The following is a 17,996-nucleotide window of genomic DNA, read 5'->3' as shown; positions in this document are numbered from 1 at the left end:
AACAAGCAAGAAGTGGCAGGGAAGCAGGAGCCATGTGGAGGACACACTGGCTGCATCTTAAACTGTGGGTCTCCCAGGCTGTCGGGGGAAGGGGCGAGCTTCTGTGTGAATCCCAACATGGCTGGGAAGCACAGGCAAAGTTAGAGTGTCCAAGAAAGGAACAATTCGGGAAGCTGAATGCGCAATTGGGTGGAAGCTTGAAATACAGACAAGCCGAGAAGCAAGGAGATTGCCCACAGGCAAAAGCCAGGGCACAGAGAGAAAGACTAGGGACAGTGAGAGGAGAGGGGGAAGGGATGCTGTGCTCAGGAACCTGGCCAGGGTAGCTCAGTTCCGGTTTGGACAAAGTTTGTAGGGTGTTTGGGGAGCAAGCTTGTACCGGGAAGTATCCATTCACAAACCATTAGCCATTGAGTGGAAGACTAAAACAGAACATCCTCCGAAATAGCCTGGGGTCAAAACAGGAGGTTTGGGGTATCCCAGTGCAGGACGTCTTGCATACAAGGGCCCCAAAAGGTAGAGAACAGACCTACCGCCTGGCACTGCAGTGTCTTTATAGGCAGGCTGGAAGGCGAAAAGGATCCTGGATCCCTTTAGGGGCCATCGCTTGAAATTGGGTAATTCACCTAGCAAGTTTGTCCTATGGTGGGGAGTGGAGAGTGGTTTTCCACTGCCACCTGGTAGCAGGAAAAGTTTGCAATCCTAGTTAATGATGGAAGCCACTGCCGCTGATGACCAATCAAATGCCGGTGATGCCGCCAATCAAAATTAATAAATCCAGGTTTATTCTGAGCAAAGCACTTCCGGGTGGCCCCAGCTGAAGCCGAGGAGACCACAAGAGGAACCCATGAGGTGGGGGTTTTAATGCCCTCCGGGGATAGAGCCTCTGGGATTTCTCAGGGGTGGAATCTGTGCTGAGGCAACTCCAGGGGAAGGGGCTTGGGGACCGAGCCTCCATTCGAACATTCCAGACTCTTTGCTTCAGTGGATGCCAGGGGCTGGAGTGAAGCTTCCACCTGAACAGTAAGGAATATACTGAATAATGACACATTTTGGGGAAAAAGTGTACAACAGTACCTATTCATTGGCTTTTCTTTTAAATAATATATTTTTGTTTATAAAGAATTTAAAAGTATAGTGAAGTGGCATGAACATCATTAAAATCAATGCAAAGAGATTACCAATGCAAAGAGTTCAGGAGAGGCCTATTTATTTGTATATTTATTTAGAGACAGTCAAGTAACTCAGGCTCACCTTGAACTCTAGAAAGTCTACGACCTCTCACCTCTACCTACCAAGTACTAGGATTATAGCCGTGCGTCACTATGGTTATCTAAGCATAAGAATTAAACAAGATTATACCCAGATTCCTTACCTCAGTTATTTAACACAAATTTGGCACATATGTATAGTATTACAGGTGAGATATTGTCTAGTCCAATATAAGATGTGGTCCACAGTAGAAAATTATAACCAGGACTAATCTGAGGACACGATTTAAGAAGCACATTGAATTTCTCAAATTTAGTTTTAAATACCTGCTCTTGCATTTACAGCCTGCATGACATTGTCAAGTAAATTAATCTAAGTCTTCATTTTCTTACTTGTAAATGGAGATAATAAGATGAACCACGTCCGAAAGTCATTAGAAAGTCTAAGATACTTGAAAATAGAAAATCGAGTTTATTATAAGATCGCTTTTGTTTTCTCGCAACTTTACAATTAGTTGATTATTTTGAAAGACCCTCGGTGCTGGGGAGACTCTCACTCAAGTCTCGGGATAACACGACCCCCCCAGTAACTCACGGAGAGACCATCCTTGTTGCAATCACAGGAGGCTTTGATGACGAGATGAGACAGGAACCAGTGCACTGGGGCCGAGACTCACAACCCACGCAGGGGAGGAGTTCGACCCCGAGTGACCCGGAGAAGCGATTTTTAAGGGAAGAAACCACAGCCCAGTGATCCGGAATTGGCAGGGAGTGTGTCACAGAAAATACCGAAAATACCAGTGAAGATTACAAGGGGGCAACCCCCTGCCTCTCGGACCACTCCTAAGGTCATAATCAGCTAGTTCCTAAAACACATTACAATGACAATCACAAGGGGGAAACTCCCTGTCTCTCAAGATTATTCTCAAGATTACAACCTAATTTTATCTTCAGCTGGTTCCTGAAACACAGTAGGGAACCGGCTAATCCTAGATTTTTGATTCTTCTCTTCCTGCTTGGATTTTTGGCTATTTTCTTCCTGCTGGGGAGGTCCGGATTTATCCAGGTCTTTCAGTTTCTTTAAATTAAGCTTCTAAGTCTGGATTTTCTTATCTGTTTTGCCACATCAAATGAGGTAAGTGTTCTGGAGCAGGGCTGTGGTGGTGCACGTCTTTAATCCCAGCACTTGGGAGGCAGAGGCAGGCCTCTGTGAGTTGGAGGCCAGCCTGATCTACAAGAGCTAGCTCCAGGACGGGCTCCATAGCTTCAAAGAAACCTTGTCTCAAAAAGCAAAGCAAACAAACAAGCAAACAAAAACATTCTGAAGAGACTGCACAGCTACATATGAAGGACTCTTGTTTTTTTTATTTTTTATTTATTTTTTATTTTTGGTTTTTCGAGACAGGGTTTCTCTGTGGTTTTGGAGCCTGTCCTGGAACTAGCTCTTGTAGACCAGGCTGGTCTCGAACTCACAGAGATCCACCTGCCTCTGCCTCCCGAGTACTGGGATTAAAGGCGTGCGCCACCACCGCCCGGCTGAAGGACTCTTGTTAGGATGTATAATAGATCTAGTTTCTCAAAACCTTTAAGGATTGTCTTAAGTTCAGAACTTGAGCCTCTATATTCGGGAGTCTGACCAATTTAGTGCCTGGACTTTAATCCACCACAGGCTAAAAAATACACAACAAAGGCTTGCAAATAAAAAAAAACTACTCTTGTATTCATTGCTTTTCAAAATGCGTTATCTCTTAAATATATCTTTGTAACAAAGAGAAAAATGTATTAAGCTGATTTAAAAACAAACAAACAGCAAACCACCCAAAATGAAGTCATGTCAATTACCGCAGGGGAATCATCCAGCTTTTAATTTATATAGTTTTCTACCTGTATCAGAAAGGGGTAAGCGAGAAAGCCAGGATGAAATTACTTAATGTTGCTGTTTCCATCTAGTATAAAGGATTTGATGCTGAGCAAACTCATCTCTGCTCTGCAAAGATGCAGGCTTTTCACCACCACTTGAAAATTTCAAGACCTTCATTCATTTATTTGTATCTTTTATCTACTTTGACACCCAGTAAACTGCACAGATTGTAATAGGAAAGATGCACTCAGTATTTCATTAACTGAATGATTTTATGTGTGGGTGAAGATTGGATTTAGAGTTCAAAGACTAGAGCTCCTGTGTTAGCTCTATTCCTTTTGAATGAGTGCCCTTAAACAATTATTTGACTTTGTGAGACAGGGTTTGTGTTTTCTCCCTGCTGTGTGTGTGTGTGTGTGTACGCGCGCGCATGTGCGTGAGCGCGCGTACCCCAGGCTGGCCTTGAATTGGTGATCCTCCTGCCTCAGCACTCTGAGTACTGGGATTATAGTTATTTGTCACCATATCTGGATTTTTTCCTTGAATTTTGAAATAAGAAAATGCATATGAATGCTTTGTAAATTATAGAATACAAAACTTAATGTGCAATTATGATTAATCATTAGTAAATTTTATCCGACCAGAACCTCAAATATAGACCTGCTAATGCTTATTGGTTAATATAAACAAGTGTACATTTAACATGAAAGTAAGGACAGAAGACAGACTGGCAATTGTACTATTCTAATTCATTATTCTATGGCATTGAAAAGAAGGTCACAGGATTGATGAAACAATGGACAAACTCTAGGGCAGTTTTGGAGTCAGGATATCTTTGTTCATGATACAATACTGGGCTTCAGTGAATGCCCTTAAAGTATTCATTGACAAAACAGTCATTTGTTCTTGCCTACTTCACGTACGCAGATGCAGGTTTTAAACCTAGTGACCCTTGCATTTGCATTATGTGCTAGGTGGAAAGGTGTACAAGCTTTCAAAAGTGTGTGGGATTGCATTCGAGATTTTAATTTCACAATGCAATGAAATTTAAGCAGTCTACATTATATTCACAGATAGTAATGGACAGACTTGGAAGTAGGACACAGATGAGACACACAAAGAGGAAAACATGACTAATAACAACACCGGAGCAAGAAATGAGTGAATAAAATATAAAACAGACAACTAGGTCAAGGTTCATTTTCTGCCAAAGGCCTGGATAGTCCCATTATCTGTTACTCATATTTCTGTAAATTTGTGTGTGTGGGCGGGTATACTGTGGTATAGGTAATGAAAATAGGAAGGCTATCACAGCTGGGGAACAGAGGTTTTAATAAAAGGCAGGGGAGAGAATAATACATGACATGAAAGTGAAGAATGAACTACTGGGGGTTGAAGAGGAGAAATAGGGGATGAAGGAGAGGTGCGGGGGAGAAAGGTCAACCCAAATAAAGCATTATGAAAACGATATAATGAAACCTATTGCATTGAAACAAGCAAACAAACAAATAAGCAAAACAGATCTTTGAGTTACTTGTTAAAACTAAAGATTCTTTGGTCCTATTTCATAATTACTGGGTTAGAATCTCAATGGTAAGCTATGAGACGTTGCTTACATTATGAATTTTGAGACTAGGGCTTGCTGTGTAACCCAGGCTGGCTTCGAACTCTTGGGCCTTTTGTGTCAGCTTCCACAGTGCTGGGATTACAGATGTGTGCCTTTCTGTCTGGTCAAAACTTAGCATTTTAACCAGCTCGACAATTGTTCTGATACACACAGATGTTCGAAAATTACTATCCTAGACATTTGTGTTCATCTCTTTTGTGAGTACCTATGCATTTTTGAAAGGCACCTTTCCAAGTATTGCTTGGAAGAACAAAGTGACAGTGTATTGAAAATGACAACAAATTTCCATGGCAACATGTGCAGTGTAGGGCCCAACCAATACTAGTAAGAAAAACTTTGCTGATCAAGCACACTTATGAAACTGCAGCTTCTAAAACTGTCTAGAAAGGCCATACTTTTAAGTGGCCTACTAGTTCTTCCTCCTTCCGTAACACGAATAAACTATTAGCTTGAAGACGTAACTGACTCAAGTACAATTTCTTTGCCAAGTCAGAAAGTCTGAAAGCATGGGCCTAACATGTATAACGCACCCGTATTTTCTCTTGGCTGTACCAAAGGTCTGACTGCAGGAAGTTCTAGGGATTTTCCGGAGACTCAGCAACCAAGAATTTCTGGCTTAGCCGGGTTTGCCAGGCAACGTGTGAGAATCTGTAAAGCAGGAGAGACTCAAAAGAGTTAACAAACCAGCGCGCTGCAGACTGACAGAGAGACAGGCCAATAAGGTGTCTAAGCCGGCAGTACGTCTGGTGTGGGCGGGTGTGGGACAAAGTGTGCAAAAGGACCGCGGAGGCCTAGGGGTGAGAGGGCAGCCAGGGTTAGAGATTGCTGGAGGCGGGGGCCCGGAGAAAGCACGTGTCCGCATCCTTTTCTTTCCGCTCTTTATCTCTTTATCCTTAGGGTTGATAGCTGCGGGGACAGCCCGGGGCCCAGTGTATGGCCACGGAGTTACAGCGTCCGGACTCCATGCCCTGTCACAACCGGCAAGTAAACTCTACTTCTACCCCAAGTCCCGAGCATCTGGGAACAGACGACCCTATCCTGGATCATGCTGAAGAAAATAACGCTGCCATGGCTAAGCTGACTCTCCTCCCTGGGCACGCCCATTCCAGCGTGCTCTGGGAGCGGGACTCTCAGGCCTGCTGTGGCATTAATCTTCACTCTGAGAACCACAGTGACAGTAGTGACAGTGGCAACTACGACGCACCTGTCGGTGACTCCCTCCTAGGGGACTGTGAACTGTCCCGACAGATCGGGGCACAGCTTAAGCTGCTGCCTATGAATGATCAGATCCGGGAGCTGCAGACTATCATCCGGGACAAGTAAGCCCAGAGCGGAAGGGGAAAAGGGAGTGGAGGGGCTACAGGGTGAAAGTAAAAAGCCTGTGTTTGGATTTGGCAAACTGGCCTTTGAGGATTAGAGCCAGGCCTCTTTGGAGTGTGAGTAGGAGAGTCAGTTAGACACATTCAATAGCCCTCTCTTAGTTCTTGTGGCTAACATTGCTTTGTGTAGAAATGAAACCTTTTAGGCAGCTTTCAGCGTCTTCCGGCCTCTTTGTCTCTCTTAAGCAGAACCAATCCTCAACTATGCCTGGCAGGTACACACCCCTATGCCATCTGTTCAGTTCCTGACCACGTGGTAAATGTATAACCCAGAAATGGTAACTGCTTGTGGTTATTATCTCCTAACAGCCCAGGCTCACAGAAATAAAGCAATTGCAAGGGAAATGATACTGTGCTTCTCTGGCCCTCTTGACTCATAGTTTGTGACTGCAGTGTGCCATTTTGTTTACTATTTGGGAGTGCAGGTTTTTCTGGTCTCCAGAAAGTTGATCATTCCATTCTTATCAAGATTGCTTACTGAAAACTTACAGGCCTCAGTTAACTGCAAAGGCTGCCTAAGAACATGTTGGACCCTCCTAATCTCACAAATAAGTGTAGCAAGAAGTTCAAGAAGTTTGAAATATGAGTTTTATCAGATGAAATACAGCTGTCATCCTTCCTTCTTTCCTTCCTTTCTTTTTCCCTTTTTTTTTCTTTTTTGAGACAGCGTTTCCCTAAGTTGTTGCTCATACTCTGGCCTCAAACACAAGCCAGCCTCCCAAGTGGGTGGAACGACTGGACATGAGACAATGCCTGGCTCTTACTGGCGGCTTTAAATGAGTAGCTACAGCATATAAGACCACTATTTTTCCAGCGTGCCTTGACAGTTAAAAAAAATGCCCTAATGGCCCGATGGTGGTGGTGCACACCTTCAATCCCAGCACTGGGGAGGCAGAGGCAGGTGGATCTCTGTGAGTTCGAGGCCAGCCTGGTCTATAAGAGCTAGCCAGGTCAGCCCCCAAAGCTACAGAGAAACCCTGTCTCGAAAAACCAAAAGAAAAAAAAAGAAAAAATGCCCTAACTTAAATCAGATCCTACCAGCCTTACCATGCTCTTGTAGTAGGCTCCCGCATTTCCTCACTGCACTGTTCCTGACTCCCACATACATGCACCTTTTAAACACAGCAGCCTTGATTTGCTGACAGCCTCTCAGCAGCCTTCATTGGATTATCTGAACCTACCAAAGGTGGGAGTGTTTGGCCCCTTTCAATTCTGAGACAACCTTGTTTCTGCTTTCATTTGGATTTCCCTATATCCCCATTTAGGAATGGTCAGATCCTGTTTTTCAAGGCTACACTCATTCTTTCTGGATCCCTTTCCCTGACCCTTTAAAAAGGGAGACTTGTCTTCTATTTTGAATATTATTACATGTGCATGGATCTTACTTTGCGTATTAGGCTTTATTATGCTTTATGACAGAAATCTTTTTACATTTTTGAATTACAGCCATTCCTTGCCAGGAAGAGATGCTCAATCATTAAAGAGTGTTTCTATCTTTTGTAGAACTAGAGTTTTACTATATAGCTATTTGATCCTTCTGCTTTAGCTTCCTGGATGCTTGAGTTATGGGAGCGTACTACTATGCCCAGACCTAGCTCATAAAATTTTATTTATGAAACTGTACTATTTGTTTATAAAGAATCAGTGTTGAAAACTGTGATCATGTGATCTAATGGCATAGAGGTTTTGAAAAAGATAGGGCATAGGCTTGGTAGTTGTTGGAACAACTGAAGTAAACATCTATGAAATAAAGACAATTTGATGATTCTTTTTTTCTGTAGCTTTAGAGTGTGTCCTGGAACTAGTTCTTTTAGACCAGGCTGGCCTTGAACTCACAGAGATCCACCTGCCTCTGTCTCCTGAGTTCTGGCGTTGAAGGCATGTGCCACCACCACCCAGGAATTTTATGATTCTTAGAGTTAACTAATTTTGGTTCTTGGACCCTATTGTTTTTATCTGTAGATGAGTTCCAGGGCTCAGGAAATTTTTGGTTATTTTATTTTTCCATTGTCATGATAGTTTTAAAAATAAAATCTTGAAGGACTGGAATTTAGCTCAGTGGTGGAACTTTCACATTGTAGACACAAGACCTTGGATTTGATTCCAAGCACTGCAAATAAGAACATCTTTATTGCAGTACAATTCATATACAATACAATTTAAGCATTTTAAAGTATATACTTAGTTTTATGTATGTTCATGGTTGTTTATCATCACCTACCACAGTCATGACCTTACAGGTCAATCCCCATTTCTCTAATATTCCCTCAGTCCCTAAGCAGTAATTAGTTTACTTTATATTTTCTTTGGTTTGCCTATCGTGGACATTTTATCTTTCTTCATGTGTGTGGTGTATGTGTATGTTGCTGTTTGTGTGGGTACAGGTATGCATGCATGACTTATGTGTGTGGAGTGCAGAGAGAGGTCGACATCTAGACCCTTCCACAATCACCACACATCATATTTTTGTGTCAGTTTCTTTTATTTTTTTAAAAAAGAAAACTAGTAGCCGGGCGGTGGTGGCGCACGCCTTTAATCCCAGCACTTGGGAGGCAGAGGCAGGCGGATCTCTGTGAGTTCGAGACCAGCCTGGTCTACAAGAGCTAGTTCCAGGACAGGCTCCAAAACCACAGAGAAACCCTGTCTCAAAAAAAAAAAAAGAAAAGAAAACTAGTTCTTTTCATTGCACATACCAATACCAGTTCCCACTCCCTTCTTTCCTCCCATCCCCTCTACCTCCCCCACCCTCAATCCACTCCTCAGTGGGACATTCCTTTGGGGAAGGTCCAAGGCCCTCCCTACTATATTTAGGCTGAGTAGGCAGATTGATGAATATCATAAATGTCATCATAGCGCCTTCATCCAGCATCTGATGGAAACAGCGGCAGAGACCCGCAGTGGAGCACTGGACTGAGCTCCCAAAGTCCAGGTGAAGAGTGGGAGGAGTGAGAATATGAGCAAAGGGGTCAAGACATATCTTATTTTTTGAGACAGGGTTCGTTACTGAACCTGGAGCTTGCTAATTCAGCAAGACTAGTTGACCAGCAAGCTCCAAGGATCCTTCCATCTCTGTTTTTCCCATGTTAGGATTAAAGGTGGGCACCAACCCATCCTTTTACATGGATGCTGTGGGATCTGAATTCATTCCCTTATGCTGGCATGCAAACACTTTACTGACTAAGTCATCTCCCTAGTCCTTACATTTATTTAACTAATATAAAAACAAAAAATTTCAATATCAATAGACTATTACATAATGGTTAAATCAGGTTAAATCTGTTTCTTCTTCCAAGCACTTATCAACCCTTTATGGTAAAAGCTTCCTAAATCTTTTAACCTCACTTTTTGAAATGTGCGGGACATTCTTATTATCGGTAGTCAACCTACTGTGTAACAGTACAGCACGCTTCCTAACTATCTCGAACTCAGTACTCATTGATGAACCTTTCTACCTCCTTCTCTTCCTCCTTTCTCCCCCAGCCTGTGGTGAAATTCATTTCACTGTCAAATTCTTTGAGCTCAAGACTCTATATATGAGTGAGATCGTGGGGTTCTTGCTATTTTGGATAGATCAAATGAAAGGAGTCATATATATGATGCTTATGTGGCTGATTTCTTGTAGTGTAATGTTTTCAGGGTTCATTCCTTTTTGTGGCTGAATGGTACTACATTGTATAGATATAATGCAGTTTGTTTATGCATCCAACGGGTAGCGGACATTTGGGTAGCTTTCTGCTCTTCGGTTATGATGAATAAGGCTGCTGTGATGATTTGCTTATATGCCTTGTGCGGGGGTGGGAAGCTTCAGTTTTCATGACATTTCATAAAGGATCAGGATGTAAAGGTTAAAAACCATTAATACAAAGCTTGGAGAGAGTATGACATTCAGCATTTATATATGATAATATCTATATGTCTCGATTATATTTTATTATTTAGAAAAGCTTGGATTATATAGCAACCTGGGAGTAAGTGGATTCCTTTGTATTTTCCCTTGAGTTTGAAAGAGGAGACAGTAGAATCCTGTAAAGGGATCTTAGGCAAGATGTTTTGGCTTTATCATTTCTAAAATGAAGATGTTGGTACAGTCTCATGGAACTCCTGAGAGGCTAAAACAAGATACTGTCCGTGAGCAGTGTTACAAACTGTGAATCACTGTGTGTATTTACAGCATTTAAATTCTTCAAGTTGGAAATTATGCATGCTTTTTACTGACATAGTAGAAGGGATTTGCTTGTACAGAGAATTCAAATTCTTTATTTGCAAATCAATACCAAAGCTAGCTCTTGTGGCTCTTGCTGCTAATCCCAGCATTCAGGAGGCCGAGTGAAAAATATTGCTGTTGTTGGGGGTTAGTCCGTGGTGATTAGGGAGGAACAAACCAGCCATAGCTACCTAGCAAGGCCTTCCTCAAAACAAACAAAAATACCGAGAGAGCCTACATAATTTGTATCCAGCTTTGACACAGTACAGAAAGACCTACTGTGATTCTCCCCTAATGAGGTGATGCTTATTCAGGACACAGATTTTGTTTCTGTTAAGAAGCATAATCTGTTAACAGAAGCGTTCTCTTTCTTCTTCCTTTCTCTTTCTCTCTTTCTTTTTTTGACTGTCTTGCGGTTATGCAAACAAGGCCTGTTTTAGGTTCTGTAGGAGCCGACCGAGTGTCTATTGTATGTAGAGCAATATTTATGTCAGTTTAATTATGGAAGGTGCAGTCTTCCATATCATAGTCTGTCCTCTTTGAGGCATATACTTTTCTCTGTTTTGAGAGGACAGCATGTGTATATATTATGTGTCTGATAATAGAAACCTTTGGAGTACATGTTGTTTCCTTTATTGTTCCTAGTTCTTAGACTCTGTCTAGTAAAGGGATTGCTTTATGAATTGGCTCTGGCATGGAGAAATGGAGTGATCCAACAGGACTGCAAGTGTTGTATATCTATAAAGCAAGCAAGATTGAGAACATTGTACTGATTTAAAATGACTTTATTTTTTGAAGTGTACAATATTTGAAACGTAATATGTTGGCTGTATTATTGAATTTCAAGGAAATGATTTTCTCTCTTTGAGAGTGCAGTAATCTAAACACCAAATGGAATGGATAATTTACTCAGCTACACATACATGGGTCACTGGCAAACGACGAAAAACAAATGACTCCTTCATTTTCCTGTGGTTTCTTTTTTTGTTGCTGTTGAAGTGGATTAAACTACACATTCTTCTCTTCCTGAATAATAAACCCAGTAGAATGGGAGTGTAATGTACTTTCCCCCCTGAACACGGTTCATGACCTCATACGAAAGGCAATGAAGTGAATTTTTAAAATCATTCTCCAGGCCACAGTTTTCGGGCGGGGGGGGAGGGAGGGAGTTTGAGAGAGATTTTTGTGTCCTGAAATACTAGAGTAAAGCTGTCTTGTGAACTGTTGAGTCTATTCTGTCTGTATCTTCTTGTCCTAGGAGAGGCTTTGGCATGGCTTCTATATAGCCTTAGATGGAAGCTGAATAATGATCCTAAGAGTTTGTCAGTCCATAAAATGGCACCAAAGAACTACTACCTTCAGCCTTGTGACTAGTTTTTAGTCGTCCGGAGAGGAGACATTTAACCTCGGGTTGGATGAAAGTCCCGTGCCAGCCTAGCACGAGTGTTGCTTAATGTGACGTGACTCATCTAAGTCATGTAATGTTCTTAAGCAGAGCTGTGCATGAAAACTAATAGTGAAGTCTGTTTTACAAAACAAGTTCCTGGCTCTCATCCTTGGAGGTGGTTTGTGCAGTGTTGGGTGGGTCCTGTATTGCAGCATTACAAACACCACAAATGATTATTCTGTCCTCAGATGAGACGTAGGTTTTTTGTTGTTGTTGTTTGTTTGTTTTTGTACATTTCCCATTTGAATTTTCTAACTGGCTTTAGTGAAAGAGGGAGGAAATCCCGTCTTTTAGCAGCAGAAATCCCTGATATAATATGTCTCAGGTCTATCCTAATCATGACTCACCAGTGACATTGGACTCTAGCAGGTGAAAATGATACCTCTTGTTTTTCTACCTGTTTCTTGGCATTTATATTGAACTCTGCTTGGAGAGTAAACAATGAATGGAGGTCTCTTTTATGAGCTTACTAAGAAGGTCCTAACAAACTGTGGCTTTGCTGACTTGCACCTGGGGGGTAGAAGAAGCTATTTTTTTTTCAAAAAAAATTCCATTGAGTTAGATTTGTTCTAAGTATATTATTAGGGGTTTGTTGTTTGAAGGCGATGGGAGGAGCAAAATCAGTTGCAAGCCATCTGCGTGCTACAGCAAGCCTTGGAGCTGTTCTTGATTTTAGTAATCACGTAATGGAGACATAGAACTTAACACTGTGTGAGTGCTCATTACACCGTAGCTTGAAATGAAATCTATCTTTTTGATTGAGCCTGCCAGAACTGCTTTTATGCTTCACTCTCCTTCCACCTGTTGATTTTACAAACAAACAAAATGTTAAGTCTGAGTACTCACATTCTTCGGAAAGTTTATTAAATTATTCCTGTTCTTATCAGGTAAAACACAGGATGCCCAGTTAAATTTAAGTTCAAGTAAGCAATGAACACCTTTTTTAAAAATATAAGTGTAACATATATTGCATGGGATTTCTGAAGTTCAGATTTAATTGTGGATCCTGTATTTTTATTTGCTGAATGTTCACCCCAGTCTCCCTTCTCCAAATGTCACAAGCAATCCATGTGTATAATCTTCCAGGAAGAAGAGTGATGTATTTAAACTTTTGAAATGACATCCAATTCAGTGTTCCTATGATTTGATTTTAGTTAAATTGTTTTGAGTTATGACTCAGGAGAGTTTGCCTTTAATTGCTTTTGGGAAGCATGCATTTTTTTTTTCAAAGCGGGGTCTTGTTATGTGGCCCAGGCCTTAAACTTGTTAGGGATGCCAGACTGTCTTTGAACTTTGTGAACTACTGACATCATCCTCCTGCGTGTTGGTATCACAGCTTTCTACCCCCACACCCAGCAAAGGGTGTGTTGCATGTGGTAATCACAGTGGATTACTCTTTACAAGCTATATTATAAAATCATCTGCCTCTTCAGGAAGAAGGTTTTGTTGATTTGCTAATTGTACTTTATTTTGAAATAAGGTCTTGCTGTGTCGCCTGGGCTGGCCTGAAACTCCTGGGTTTAGCTGATTCTCTGTTGTGTGACACTATTCCTGGGTGAACAAACATCTATTTGTCCTAGATAGGGAGCCAGTGACACACTAAAGTAAGAAAACTACCAAAATCCATCTTGGTGAGTGAACCAGCAGTAAGTTTTAATGGGGTTACTTCCAGGAGCAGAAATGACTCAAGGGCAGCTGCATCGCCAAAGTCCACCTCAGCAGGGATGACAACTCAGAAAGGCTGGGAACTACACAGCCTGCAGGCAGCTCAATAGGCTGGAGAGTGTCCTTTCCAGGCAGCTCGGCTGGTCTGAGTCTCTTCCAGGCAGCTCAGCTGGTCTGAGGGTGAGTCTTGGCAGTCCTTAGAATTTATATATGCTTGGGGGTGTGAGGACCTAGTTTATCTGGTCAATTTCAGGGACTTTCTGAAGCTATTGAGTTGTTTATTGCTTAGCTTAACCACCTTCCCTGCAGGATGGAATTTTTCATTTCCCTTAATAACATCCTGTTGTTTCACTACGCCTTTCATATCCTGTGGCTTAACAAGCTTGCTTCCAGGATGGAAGGTTTCAATCTCCCGAGGAAACTGCTACAAGACATCCTTCTGCCTTTAAATCTTCCACTAGTTAGGCTTACAGGCATGTGTCACCACACCTGATGTGGTGTGACTGAGAATGGCCCTCCTAGGTTTATAGTTTTGAATGTTTAGTTCCAAGTTGGTGGACTGTTTAGGAAAGATTAGTAGGTGAGGTCTTGGAAGAGGTGTGTCACTGGGGGTAGACTTTGAGGTTTCAAAAGCCCACACCAGGTCCAGTCTCCCTCTCTCTCCCTCCATCCCTCCCTCTGTCCCTCCCTCCCTCCTTCCCTTCCTCTTTATCTCTCCCCATCTGCTGCTTTTGGATTAAAAGAAAGCTCTCAGCCACTGCTTCAGCACTATGCCTACCTGCTTGCCCCCATGTTCCCAGCCATGTTGGTCATGGACTCATCTCTGAAATTATAAGCAACTTTCCAGTTCAGTGTTTCTTTTATACATTTACTTACGCATGACATCTCTTCATTGCAATAAAGCAGTAACTAAGACACCTGGCATCTAGTTTTTTTTGTTTTGTTTTGTTTGAGATAGGATTTCTTTATGTAATGCAGTCTTACCTCCAACTCACTATGTAATTTAGGATGAACTCAAACTTTTGATCCTTCTGTGTCAGCCTTCTGAGTGCTTGTATTATAGGTATAAACTACCATACCTGGCTCTCTGGAGATTTTAAAGTACTATCTAGACAGTCTTACTTAACAAAAAGGAAAAATGTGCTTTTAGATACTCCAAGTTAAAATGAGTATTTGGTTTCTGGTATTATTATGCTCAAATCTGCGAAATCCCCCAAAAGCCAACAAGAAGACTGAGTCCCATATGTAAAAGCAAAGAGCCTTTATTTTATGTAAGTTTGCAAGCTTTGTCTCTCCGCATGTCCAGAGTATTGGAATAAACAGAGAACTCCAAGCTCGGTTAGAGTTGGTTTTTATAGTAGTAAAGGTAGGGGTGAAGGGTTTCTGAGGTTCAGGACCCCTGATTGGCTGACATTTGTCTAGGGGTGTCCTGGTGAGTGTGTGCTGGCAGGTGATTCTATCTACAAGGTTGGAACATTAGGCATTTTTTTTGGATGGTCTGTTCTTGGGTGGTGCTTGGGTAATCTTAGTTTATGGTCCTTCCTGCAACCAGGTATTGCTTCAGGGTAAACTACTGAGAGTCAGGCCTCAATTAAACTTACCAATGGCTGAGTTCTACTCTGGCAGATGATAATGGTTGGAGGTAAAGAACTTCCTTTGGGTGATCTGTTCCTATTTTGCTTATCATCGATGGCTCCTACATATCCCCCTTGTCCCTGGTTTTAAGAAGGTATAGAACTACTTAAACTAATAAATCCGTTAATTGACAACTTTGGACCTATTTTTCTAGTATAGGTAGTTATCTTGCCCCCATGCCAGGGAGTTCCCCTTTGTCTCGGCCTTTCTACCTATTTTGGGCAGGGAGCATGGGACAACGTGTTCCTTTCCACAACTACTTCAAGCTGACATTGGAGCATTGTTATCCAGGCTCAAGCAGGTTGAAAGGCTAGCCAAAGGTAGGGAGGAAATTTAGGCAATGGGGCACTCATCAGACTTCGTTGAAGTGACAGGGAGCGTTCATATCAGCTGGACTGGTCCAGATCAGCTTTCATGAAGTCCAGGGCTCACCGCCATTCAGAGCAGGTTGTAGTCAGCAACTGATGCTTAGATGCATCTGCCAGCCAAGTGGAAGCCTATTAAGATAAGTTTAAACTAGGAACAGAAATTAAAATGTAGAAAAAACAGATAACAGTTATCTGTAAACAGAAGAAATAGACTCATATCTTTGAGTCCTACCAAAAACTACAGATTTTGGTTAGAAGCATTTATATTTTTCTGCTGTCCAGAGAACCATGTTTGGTAGCTTTAGAATGAGCTAAAGAGTTGTATATAGCTTTATGAAAGAGTCTGAAAACCTTTTGCTGTTAAACTGGCATTATAACTGCCCTAGCCATTAATACTATCAGAGATCTCAGAAGGATAAATAAAGTGTATCTGAGTACAGACCAAATAGTTTCCGAATCTGTTAAAATTGACAGGGACCAGAGTCCATATACAGTTAGTCATACTCAGGTCTCCATAGCATTGGAGGCAGAAATATCCAGAACAGCAGTCTTACTGCCTAAGCCAGGCCCATACGGTGAATTTTTTCTCTTTCTGTGGAAGAGGGACATGGAAAGAGGGACATAGGCAAAAGTGGTGCAATCAATTCTCCAAGATCCTGCTGTTTGTCCACAGTCTGGACCGGGTCCTGGCAGCAGGAGTTGCACTGGGGCATCTCACCCAGCGGTCAGCATCATCATAATCCAGGTGGAGACATCATGGTGTCTCATAATCTTCTTTGGGAACCTTGGGTTACTGCTAGGTTCTCGGAGTCTCTGTCTAATACAATAAGCTTTTTAATCATTTTAAATGCCATATTCTGCAGATCTCTGAAGTATGAGGGCTGCCTAGGTATATCTGATTAGTCAAACTTTGTTTCTCATTATTTGTTTTAAGTTTGACTTTGAAAACATATAAAGGGAACTAAATAATGCTTATTCCTGTAACTAATTATATTAGTACTTTAAAGAGGACTGACTAACTTGTATTTCCTAACAGTCTGCAATAAGTTAGCAGCTTTCACAAGACTAGAACTCCACACTCTGTAATGATTTTGAATTAAAGCTAATAAAGAAACTGCATTAGTCATTCTGAGGATAAATACAGAACAAGTTTATATCTAGCTATTAATGCTGTCTCCTGCAAAGGCAAGGAAGAGGTCCCAGGGTAAAATGGCAAAGAATCTAAGAGTTAGCATTACCCTAGGGCAAACTGAGACTCAGGTCTACCTTCCTGCTGATCTATAGAACCCATCTTGGCAGGTGTGTGCCAAGTTGCCCTGGATCCTACATTTTTCTCCCTTCACAAGTACCAATGACAGGACTCAATCATGGGTCTTGTCTATCCAGGAGCTCAAGGGGGTGATACTGGAACCTCAATACCATCAGTCAGATAGTATTGACCTGTTCTCAAACAAAAGCCGTCAGTCTGTTGATAAGAAGAAGCAAGATCATTAGGGACCTGCTAAAGCCAAAAGTAAGGTTGGGTTTAATCTATTTGGATCAGATGAATAAGTTTTCATCCAGGTTCTGTATGTTCTGTTCTCTAACAAGGCCATTGAATCTCTAATTACCCCAGAGTGATTGACATAGAAATATTCTTTCCTCAGAAGAGAAGGTCCAAACCTCTTAGTATCAGTACAAAAATTTATGATTCAGTTTATCCAAATAGATTAAACCCAACAAAGTTAGCAAAGATAAGGAGGCTAAACATTAAAACCTGAATAGACCTTGAACAAGGAAATATATTTTAAACCATTAGTTAACATTTTAATACTTTTACTTTTTAATATAGTTTTTCCTGTTACAGTGATCTTTCCATTACAGAATTTTTCCCGTTGTTATTTTACAACTGTAGTTTTGCCTATGTTGTGAATCTCAATTTAAACATCTGACATGCAAGTGGTCCCAGACTACTCCTGTACAACCTCCAAAAGATTGAGATTCATAGACTTGGATGTTGTTCCAAGTCCTCTATCAAACTGCTTAGGTCATTGTCTTCTGCATCATAAGAAATTAACATTTTCGTTTCTGGTTAGCTTTTGGTGATTATGGCTCTGACCCTAATTTTTATTTTTTTAATTTTTTATGGTTTATTTAACTTTATTTTATGTGCATTGGTGTGAAGGTGTCAGATCCCCTGGAACTGGATCTTCAGACAGTTGTGAGCTGCCATGTGGGTGCTGGGAATTGAACCCGGATCCTCGGGAAGAACAGTCAGTTCTCCTAACCGCTGAGCCACCTCTCCAGCCCCCTGACCCTAATTTTTAGCCTTTTATTTTAAGTTTAAATATTAACAATACAAAACACAATATAAAAATTTATAGCACAGATATCTCACAGCCTTATAAATTTATTTAAATTTTTTTTCTAAAAAATTAAAATCTCTTAAATGTCTTCCTGCAATATTAAGAATATCAAAAATGAAGTACTTCTTTGGTCTCACCCTCGATAGCATATACATAGCCTGTCTTTTAGATCTCAGCCTGCTCCATTTCACTGTAGCTGATACTTCTGGTGACTATCACCTGGCACTGGCATTTTTCAAACTATTAAGGTCCAT

General features: G+C 41.4%; 1 protein-coding gene across 3 annotated transcripts in view; it reads left to right on the top strand.

Annotated features, from left to right (window-relative positions):
• Positions 1-5,453: 5,453 nt before the first annotated feature.
• Positions 5,454-17,996, top strand: part of Uprt (uracil phosphoribosyltransferase homolog) — a 36,848-nt gene continuing 24,305 nt past the window's right edge. Inside the window, exons 1-2 of one of the 3 annotated variants that reach the window (XM_075958582.1) lie at positions 5,454-5,496; positions 5,597-6,018. In XM_075958582.1, the coding sequence (XP_075814697.1) occupies positions 5,633-6,018 (386 nt within the window). In that variant the 5' untranslated portion in view covers positions 5,454-5,496; positions 5,597-5,632. The other 2 variants (XM_075958583.1, XM_075958581.1) reach the window with 2 other exon arrangements.

The sequence above is a fragment of the Microtus pennsylvanicus genome, chromosome X (assembly GCF_037038515.1).
Source record: "Microtus pennsylvanicus isolate mMicPen1 chromosome X, mMicPen1.hap1, whole genome shotgun sequence".
NCBI lineage: Eukaryota > Metazoa > Chordata > Mammalia > Rodentia > Cricetidae > Microtus > Microtus pennsylvanicus.
The sequence above is the reverse complement of the archived record's forward strand: the minus strand, read 5'-3'. Positions and strand labels throughout refer to the sequence as shown.